General features: G+C 45.7%; 1 protein-coding gene across 19 annotated transcripts in view; it reads left to right on the top strand.

Moving 5' to 3' along the window:
* Positions 1 to 10,742, top strand: part of LOC113219503 (GATOR complex protein DEPDC5) — a 169,461-nt gene that overhangs the window by 94,473 nt on the left and 64,246 nt on the right. For 17 of the 19 annotated variants that reach the window (XR_003306692.2, XR_003306688.2, XR_003306687.2 and 14 more), the window contains one exon: positions 758 to 891. Coding sequence is in view for 13 of the 19 variants with exons in the window: in XM_026447037.1 (XP_026302822.1) it covers positions 758 to 891 (134 nt within the window). In the remaining 6 variants the exon portion in view is untranslated. The other 2 variants (XR_003306691.2, XM_026447046.2) reach the window with 2 other exon arrangements.

Raw genomic sequence — 10,742 nt, forward strand, 5'->3', positions numbered from 1 at the left:
GGGATTACAGGCATGAGCCATCATGCCCGGACTTATGCTAGTCTTTATAGTCACGTTCTCCCCTATCTCTAATCCATGGCAACCACTGGTGTGTTCCTTATCACTGTACTTCTGTCTTTTCCAAACATCACAGAAAAGAGTCACATCATATGTGAAAAGGTCACATTTTATTGCCTTCTTTCACTTAGCGTAATACCTTTGGATTCATCCAAGTTGTGTGTGTAAGTAGTTCACTCTTTTTAATCACCAGGGAATGTTCCGTCATCAGCCATGTTTTTTTGTTTTTAACCTCAAGTTCAGTATTCTTCCTCTCACACCAGCTGCCTTGTGTACACAACATCACTTATGATTAGAAACATGTCTGGGAGAACTTGGATAGTGGGAAGAACTTTGGTTTTGAAGTGAGGTCACTGGAGGTTGGATTCCAGCTCCAGTAGGATGTGGGGTAAGTTCCTTAACCTCTCTGAGCTTCAGTTTCTTCTTCTGTAAAATAGGACTAACATTGTTTACTTCATAGAGCTGTGGTGAGGGTGAAATGAGATGATGTGCAAATAAAGGGGCAGTTTATTTTTAGTTCACCAGACATTTGAGTGAAACGTGGTTTTCTGTCACTTGCTGAACACTGAGAACCCATGTTCCTTGACCCTGTCCATTGGATTCCCAGGGCCTGGGAATGCTGCAGCATGCCCTGGAGCCTGAGTGGCTTCCACTGGGAGCCCACTCGGCTGATGGCCATGTCTCCTCTTCTCTGCTTTAGAAAGGGACCGCCATGAAAGGCTTGCAGATGACCGGGCCCATTTCCACACATTCTCTGGAGTCAGCCGCACCCCCGGTGGGGAAGAAGGGAACCTCAGCTCTCTCTGCCCTGTTGGAGATGGAGGCCAGTCAGAAGTAAGTGCCTGGTAGAAGAGTGACTTGTCCCCATCTTGACAGCCCTGAGGGTTTTCAGTGCCCTGTTCCCATGAGGGGGTGAAATATTCCCTTTACAAGGAGCTTATAATTAGGAAGAAGACATTTATGTGAAAAGAAAGCTAGGCTAATACCTGGTAGGTGTTGGATAACATGAAATAGGCCAGAAGTTACAAACTTTTAGATTGGGGCTTAATTGAAATACAGAGTCATTTAGTTTGGCCCACAAAATATTTCAACATATTTGAGCCGGGGCCAGGTATGGTGGCTCAGGCCTGTAATCCCGCCACTTTGGAAGGCCAAGGTGGGCAGATCACTTGAGGCCAGGAGTTTGAGACCAGCCTGGCCAACATGGGAAAACCCCATCTTTACTGGGGGGGAAAAAAAAAGCCAGCTGTATTAGTCCATTCTCACACTGCTAATAAAGACATACCTAAGACTGAGTAATTTATAAAGGGAAGAAGTTGAATCAACTCACAGTTCTGCAGGGCTGGGGAGGCCTCAGGAAACTTACAATCATAGCAGAAGGGGAAGCAAACACAACCTTCTTCACATGGCAGCAGCAAAAAGTGCAGAGTGGAGGTAGGGGAAAAGCCCCTTATAAAACCGTCACATCTTGTGAGAACTCACTATCATGAGAACAGCATGGAGGTAACCATCCCCATGATTAAATTACCTCCCACCTGGACCCTCCCATGACATGTGGGGATTATGGGAACCATAACTCAAGATAAGATTTGGGTGGGGATACAGACAAACCATATCATTTTGCCCCTGGCCCCTCCCAGTTCTCATGTCCTTGCATTTTAAAACACAGTCATGCCTTCTCCACAGTCCCCCAAAGTCTTAGTTCATTCCAGCATTAACTCAAAAGCCCAAGTCCAATGTCTCATCTGAGACAAGGCAAATCCCTTTTACCTATGAGCTTGTAAAGTCAAAAGCAAGTTAGTTACTTCCATGATACAATGGGGTACAGGCATTGGGTAAATACACCCGTTCCAAATGGGAGAAATTGGCCAAAACAAAGGGGTTACAGGCCCCATGCAAGTCTGAAATCCAATAGGGCAACCATTAAACTTTAAAGTTCCAAAATGATCTCCTTTGACTCCATGTCTCACATTTATGGCATGCGGATACAAGAGGTAGGCTCCCAGGGCCTTGGGTAGCTCCAGCCCTGTGGCTCTACAGGGTACAGCCCCCTTTCTGGCTGCTTTCATGGGCTGGCATTGAGTGTCTGCCACTTTTCCAGGTGCATGGTGCAAGCTGTTGGTGGATCTACCATTCTGGGGTCTGGTGGATGGTGGCCGACTTCTCACAGCTCCACTAGGCAGTGCCCCAGCAGAGACTCTTTGTGGGGGCTCCAACCCCACATTTTCCTTCCGCACTGCCCTAGCAGAGGTTCTCCATGAGGGCCCTGCCCCTGAAGCAAACTTCTGCCTCCTCTGGAATCTAGGCAGAGATTCCCAAACCTCAATTCTTGACTTCTATGCACCCGCAGGCTCTACACCACATAGAAGCTGCCAAGGCTTGGAGCTTACACCCTCTGAAGCCATGCCTGAGCTGTACCTTGTGCCCTTTTAGCCATGGCTGGAGTGGCTGGTATGCAGTGCACCAACTTCCCTAGGCAGCACACAGCAGGAGGTCCTAGGCCAGGCCCAGGAAACCAATTTTTCCTCTTAGGCCTCCAATCTTATAATGGGAGGGTTGGCGTGAAGGTCTCTGACATGCCCTGGAGACATTTTCCCCATTGTCTTGGTGATTAACATTAAGCTCTTCCAATGGTGTGAACCTGGGAGGCAGAGCTTGCAGTGAGCAGGAGATCGTGCAACTGCATTCTAGCCTGGGCGACAGAGCGAGACTCCGTCTCAAAAACAAAAAATAAAATAAAATAAAAAAAATTAGGCTCCTCATTACTTATGCAAATTTCTGCAGTAGGCTTGAATTTCTCCCCAGAAAATGGATTTTTCTTTTCTGTCACATCATCAGGCTGCCAAGTTTCCAAACTCTGCTTCCTCTTGAACACTTTGCCACTTAGAAATGTCTTCCGCCAGATATCCTAAATCATCTTCTCAAGTTCAAAGTTTCACAGATCTCCAGAGCAGGGGCGAAATGCCACCAGCCTCTTTGCATAGCAAGAGTGATCTTTACTCCAGTTCCCAACAAGTTCCCCATCTTCATCTGCAACCACCTCAGCCTAGACGTCATTGACCATATCACTATCAGCATTTTGGTCAAAGCCATTCAACAAGTCTCTAGGAAGTGCCAGACTTTCCCACATCTTCCTGTCTTTTGAGCCCTCCAAGTCGCTGGGAAGTTCCAAACTTTCACACATTTTCCTGTCTTCTTCTGAGCCCCCCGAAACTGTTCGAACCTTTGCCTGTTACCCAATTCCAAAATCACTTCCACATTTTCGGGTATCTTTACAGCAGTGCCCCACTCCCCAATACCAATTTACTGTATTAGTCCATTCTTATGCTAAAGACATAGCTGAGACTGGGTAATTTATAAAGGAAAGAGGTTTAATTGACTCACAGTTCAGCATGGCTGGGGAGGCCTCGGGAAACTTAAAATCATGGCGGAAGAGGAAGCAAACACATGCTTCTTCACATGAAAGCAGCAAGGAGAAGTACAGAGTGAAGGCGAAGGCCCTTGTAAAATCAGATCTTGACGGGCATAGTGGCTTACACCTATAATCGCAGCACTTTGGGAGGCCTAGGCGGGTGAATCACCTGAGGCCAGGAGTTCAAGCCAACATGGTAAAATCCTGTCTCTACTAATAATGCAAAAACTAATCGGGCATGGTGGCGCACACCTGTAAACCCAGTGACTCAGGAGGCTCAGGCAGAAAAATTGCTGGAACCTGGGAGGCAGAGGTTGCAATGAGCTAAGATTGCACCACTGTACTCCAGCCTGGGTGACAGAGCAAGACTCCGTCTTAAAAATAATAAGTAAATAAAATAAAACCATCAGATCTCATTAGAACTCACTATCACAAGAATAGCATGGAGGAAACCACCCCCATTATTCAGTTACCTCCCACTGGGTCCCTCCCAAGACACATGGGGATTATGGGAACTACAATTTGAGATGAGATGTGGGTGGGGATACAGCCAAACCATATCACTGGGTATGGTGGCACACGCCTGTAATCACAGCTACTTTGGAGGCTAAGACATGAGAATATCTTGAACTCAGGAGGCAGAGGTTGCAGTGAGCCGAGATTGTGCCACTAAGCTCCAGCCTGGGCGATAAAAAGAGTGAGACTGTCTCAACAACAACAACAACAAAATTTGAGCCGGGTTTTAAATTTGAAGATTCCATATAAAAATCTGGATTGTATAGATTGCATATGAATTTTTATATTAAAATATACATCATGTATGACATGGTACATGATATATAATATATAAAACAATACAGATAATATACTATAATACGCAATCCTCAATTTCATATTGGCTGGGAATATAATATACTCAGTCCGCAATTTCAGTTACCCAAGGTTAACTGTGGTCCAAAAATAGGCGAGTACAGTGCAATAAGATATTTTGAGAAAGAAAAAGAGTCCACATTCACATAACTTTTCTTACTGTATATGGTATAGTTCTGTTTATTATTAGTTATTGTTGATAATCTGTTACCATGCCTAATTTGTAAATGAAACTTTAGCATAAGTATGTATTTATAGAGAAAAAAACATAGTAGATACAGGGCTTGGTACTACCTTAGGTTTCAGACATCCACTGGGGGTCTTGGAACATATCCCCCTCAAGTAAGTGAGGACTATTGTAATGCAAAATTGGCCAGGTGCAGTGGTCCGTGCCTGTCCTCCTAGCACTTTGGGAGGCCAAGTCGGGCGGATTGCTTGAGCTCGGGAGTTTGAGACCAGCCTGGGCAACATAGTGAGACCCTATCTCAAAAAAAAATTTATAATTAATGTATGAAAATGCAGTTTTGCTTGAGGCCGAGCTCAGTGGCTCATGCCTGTAATCCCAGCACTTTGGGAGGCCAAGGCAGGTGGATCACAAGGTCAAGAGATTAAGACTATCCTGGCCAATGTGGTGAAACCTCATTTCTACTAAAGATATAAAAATTAGCTGGCGTGGTGGTGTGCATCTGTAGTCCCAGCTACTCAGGAGGCTGAGGCAGGAAAATTGCTTGAACCTTGGAGGCAGAGGTTGCAGTGAGCCGAGATTGCGCCACTGCACTCCAGCCTGGTGACAGAGTGAGACTCCATCTCAAAAAAAAAAAAAAAAAAATCCAGTTTTACTTGAAATAGTGGAGGCTCTATTAACACAGGATCCACATTTGCACCCAACCACGGTGAGATGGCACTTCAGAAGGGGCATATGCCTTGGGTTCACACTCTGGTCTTAAACTTGTCTTATACACTCAGTCATGCTACCTAGCTGGCTTCTCTAGGCCTTTGGGTATGTGGCCCCTTTATAAACAGTTAAGTGCAACAGTTGATAAGACACTGTTGGGACCACACTTGGTTGGGAGGGCAGGGAGAGTGTGGTGTCATGGGTGGTGGGATTCAAGCTGGCATTGTAGGAAGCGAAGTCTTTACATGGGGGTGGGTGAGACTTGAGGAAAGACAAAACACTGCCTTGGGCCACCTTCCCTGCCCCTTTCCACCTCACAGCTAGATCAGGTCCCTCCCTGTGCTTGCCAGCATCCTGGGCCTATGTCCATCAGAGCACTTACCAGTATTCTGCTGGGAGCTACAGTCATCTGTTTACTTCTCCCTGACTTGACTGTGTGCTCTGAGGCTGGAGGCTGCGTGCTGTGCCTGGCACATAGTAGGTGTATAATGGATATTTATTGAATGATGGAGGAGGAGGATGCTGAGGGTTCCCCTGTAGAGATGTGAGGTGAGCATGTTAGGGGAGGCTACACCTTAACTGTTTGGTATGAGGGTCTGTCATGCCCACAGGAACCTGCACACATTAGGCTTTCCAGAAGTAACATTGAACAAGCAAGGGTGAGGTACGATGCAGACGTGGAATTTGAAAGACAGTATGGGAATTTGGATGCTAGGCTGTCCTTATGCATTCTCATGGCAAGAGGAATCCTTTGAAAGTTTTAAAAATTCTATTACAGGCCAGGCATGGTGGCTCACTCCTGTAATCCCAGCAATTTGGGAGACTCATGCCTGTAATCCTAAGCACTTTGGGAGACTGAGAGGTCAGGATTACTTGAGCCCAGGAGTTCACGATCAGGATAGCTAACATAGTGAGACCCCATCTCTACAAAAAATTGGCCTAGTGTGGTGGGAGGATTGCTTGAGCCTGGGAGGTTGAGGCTAGGCTGCAATTAGCCTCAGTTGCACCACTGCACTCCAGTCTGGGCGACAGAGCAAGACCCTGTCTCAATAAAAAATGAAAATAAAAATTTTATTAGAAAATTTCAAAGGGATATGAATAATAGACTGGTATAATAAATTCCTGCTTACCTATCACCCAGCTTCAATGAGTATCATCTCATGGCTGACCTAATTTCATTTCTATCCAACTTATGTTTTCCTTTTCTTTTATTTTTTTAAATCAAATTTCTGATGCCATTTCCCTCCATCTGTAATATTTCGGAATGTACCTCAGAAAGACAAGTACCCTTTTTTAAAAAACCAAAACCATGGTATTATAATTTACCTTTAAAATTACAGCAATTCCTTAATATCATGAAATAGCCAGTTGGTGTCTTTGGCAGAAGTGTTTTTTTCAGAGATGAGCTCCCTGTGTGGGACGGCTTGGTGGGCAGGGGCCAGGAGGCAGAGTCTCATCAGGAGGCTCCCGCTAGTCCAGGCAAGAGGCAGCTGAGGCTGGATGGAGGGTGATGATGAGATGGAAAGGAAGGGATGAAGAACACGGCAGGGTGCCTACGGTGAGGGGACAGATGAGAGAAGGAAAACTGGGGTAAGTTGGGTTTGTTACTGAGGGCACTGGGTCTTCTTTTGAAAATATCTTTATCAGACCAAAGGAAGATGCCAGGAGTCTGTATGGCAGTTTCTCCCTGTAAGTAATCGCAGACTTTTCCCACTGGAAAAGAGAACAAGGAACATATGTTGCTGGGAGGGGTGTCAAGCTGGGGGTGAGGTGAAAGGATCTTATTTTGTCAGTGAGTCATTGTTTAGTATGCACCAAGGAGCCTGTTTCTGCTTACACTGAAGAAGCATATCGTGGGGGTAGTGGTACCCCCCAGTGTGAAGGGTGAGATTCTCAGCCAACCCCAAGGCAAGAGGCAGGACAAAGAGATCCAAGACTTCCTCCTTGCCACGGATGACTGCTCCCAGGAGACATGCTACATTTTCTCAATAGAGGTAGAGTAGAGCGAGCCAGACCTTTATATAACATTTGTATAACATTTGCTTGCACAGAATTTTTTATTTATGTGTTTTTGTTTTTTCTTTCACTGCCCCAAACAGATTCTGTTTTATTTATTATGCAAAACAGCATACAGCGGCATGAAAACGCTTACAAAATTTCACCTGTAGTCCCACCATCTTACCTGACATCTAACCGTGTATATTTCTTCCAGTTTTCTTCCCATCTTTATCTGTAGGCGTATACATTTAGTCAGGCTCTTGTGGAAGACAGAAGCCCTGGAATCTTAGCTTTGTGCTGATTAATAGCAGTGGGACCAGTCTGGGCAGCAGGTGCTGGCCAGTGGGCTTTTCTGTTCCTATTAGATGAAGATGACCCAATGACAGCCAAGTCAGGGCAGAGAGAGAGAGACCCCACCAAGCAGATGGATATTCATGTTCTGTCCAAGGTGGCTCTAGTGTGTGCGTGTTACTCAGGCCTTTCTGGGGAAAGCACGCTAGCAGTGAGCCACACTGTGCCATCTGCCTGCAGAGGCGCGTGAAGGGTGTCTGCGTGCTTTTACCCTTCCTGATTCTGTGTAGGCTGTGTCTTTCTCCTGCCCACCCTTCAAGGCCCACGCGGAGCATATATGGTCACTGCCTCCATGGAGGTGTGGCTAGCGCCCCCTCCTGGCTGAACATACCCAAGCATGCCCTCATGTATGTTCTCATGTATACACATATGCATTGTAATTGGTTGTTTTGTGGCAGTCCCGTCTTCCTGAGCCATTAGAAGAGGAGCTTCTAAGGGCAAGGACAGGGTCAATCTTCTTTTCAGAATCCCTGACTCCTAGTCAGTGCATCAACATATAGCAGGTGACTCAGTACATGTGGATTGTCGTGTGCATCAGATGACACATCTGAGTGGTCACCGGGGATGCAAGAGAATCTCACAGCATGCATTTGTGGATGAGACTTAGAGGAAAACACACTGCGTTGTGATAGAAAGAGAGACTGGTGTCAGTGCACAAGGAAAATAATCTAGCACTTAGTCTTTTGTCCTGTGAATTACAACTCAGAGCATCCAAGTAATTGGTGTGGGGAAGTTTCTCTTTTTAAAATATCCCAGCTAATAAATACAGAAGGAATGATGAACTGTCACTGTGTGTAGTCTCTGATGAATGAATGGATCTAGCAAAGATAATCAGTGGCAGCTCACATCATAAGAGAGAGGCAGCCATTCTGGGCCTCCAGGCAGAAGTGCACAGTACCACTTAGGAAGAATAGTGGCCCAAAATTTGACCGAAATCTGCCCAAATCCCTTGATGTAAGTTCTGCTTCTCAGGAAGTACAGGGCACAGAAGAACATGTTATATAATAAAGGGATGTAATCAGCACATCCAGGCTGTGTAAGTTTACACGGCTAATGAGCTACTTTCTTTAACAAATAATTTGCAAGGATAAGGAGAAGTGAAGAAGGGCTTATACCTTAAAAGGACCTAAGATACATAACATATGACAATGTAGGGACTTAGTTGAGTCTTGTTGTTGGGTTTTGTTTTTTGTTTTTTTTTTAGACAGAGTCTCAGGCCGGGCGCGGTGGCTCAAGCCTGTAATCCCAGCACTTTGGGAGGCCGAGACGGGCGGATCACGAGGTCAGGAGATCGAGACCATCCTGGCTAACACGGTGAAACCCCGTCTCTACTAAAAATACAAAAAAAACTAGCCGGGCGAGGTGGCAGGAGACTGTAGTCCCAGCTACTCCGGAGGCTGAGGCAGGAGAATGGCGTAAACCCGGGAGGCGGAGCTTGCAGTGAGCTGAGATCTGGCCACTGCACTCCAGCTCGGGCGACAGAGCAAGACTCCGTCTCAAAAAAAAAAAAAAAAGACAGAGTCTCGCTGTGTCGCCCAGGCTGCAGTGCTGTGGCACGATCTGGGCTCACTGCAACCTCTGCCTCCTAGGTTCAAGCGATTCTTCTGCCTCAGCCTCCTGAGTAGCTGGGACTACAGACGTGCACCACCACACCAGCTAATTTTTGTATTTTTAGTAGAGACGGAGTTTCAACATATTGGCCAGGATGGTCTCAATCTTCTGACTTCGTGATCCACCCACCTTGGCCTTCCAAAGTGCTGGGATTACAGGTGTGAGCCACCACACTCAGCTAAAAAAATTTTTTTGAGACAACTGAGGAAATATTTGACTTTTGAAAAATTTTTAAAACGTTTGTTATCTTTTAGAGATACTGAAATGTTTAAGGATGAAACAATGTGTGAGTTTTGCTTCAAAATATGTCATGTGGGTAGGCAGGGTGTATGGATGAAACCAGAATGGCTCTAATGATATAATTTTGGTAAGGAATATGTAGGGGTTCATTATATTGTCCTCTTTACTTTTGTATATGTTTGTATTTTTTCATAATGTAAAAACAAATTTTAAGGGAGAGTGCAACAGGTTACTATGGAAACAGATTTTTGCATCCCTGGTATGTGATTACTTCGCATTGAGTAACAAAAGTATCAGAATTTAAGATAAGAAAATTGTTGCAAATTGGATTCTCAGGGAAGCGGACTGAGATGGAATGTAGCATATAGGATGCTTATTAAGGAGAGCCCTTGGGCACAACACCTGTGGGAAGGATGGGGAAGAAACCGGAGTGGGTGCCAAGAGAAGCTGGACTACAGCCCAGACCCAGTGACAGCCTCAGGAGATCCCACAGGAACAGCCTAGAACAGCTTTCAGAGATGTGCTGAGTTAGGCCAACAAACACACGTATGCAGGCACACACACACACTCACACACACACACCATTCATTGGCTATGGCAGCCCATGCAGCTGGGGCTGTCCCTGAAGGGGCTGAAAACTGAGACAGAGCCTCCTAGACAGCCCTCCCAGTGCTGGGACAACAACAAGGCCATCGTGGAGGGGGCTGGGCCCTGCCTCGCACTGTCCATCACAATAAGTAATATATATTATAGTAATAATGAAGCACTTAAGACTTTAATTTGAGCCTTCTGAAACCTAACAATAAAACAGTGATATATTAAAGCAGCGTAATTTAATCTAAAATAAAGTGTAGTTAATTTTATAACAGAAAAAAGGAAAATAAACATGAAAATATTCATTCATGTACATCAGAACTGAGATGAGATGGGATGAGATGTCATAAGGAAACTGTATTTGTCTTGCGTTATGAGATAATGTCTGTTAATTTGGTTTGGAGGGTGATGTAGCTATGCACGTTGGAAAGATTAACATATAAATCCCGGCCGGGCGCAGCGGCTCAAGCCTGTAATCCCAGCACTTTGGGAGGCCGAGACGGGCGGATCACGAGGTCAGGAGATCGAGACTATCCTGGCTAAGATGGTGAAACCCCGTCTCTACTAAAAAATACAAAAACTAGCTGGGCAAGGTGGCAGGCGCCTGTAGTCCCAGCTACTCGGGAGGCTGAGGCAGGAGAATGGTGTGAACCCAGGAGGCGGAGCTTGCAGTGAGCTGAGATCCAGCCACTGCACTCCAGCCCGGGCGACAGA

This window comes from Piliocolobus tephrosceles, chromosome 19 (genome assembly GCF_002776525.5).
Source record: "Piliocolobus tephrosceles isolate RC106 chromosome 19, ASM277652v3, whole genome shotgun sequence".
NCBI classification, from domain to species: domain Eukaryota; kingdom Metazoa; phylum Chordata; class Mammalia; order Primates; family Cercopithecidae; genus Piliocolobus; species Piliocolobus tephrosceles.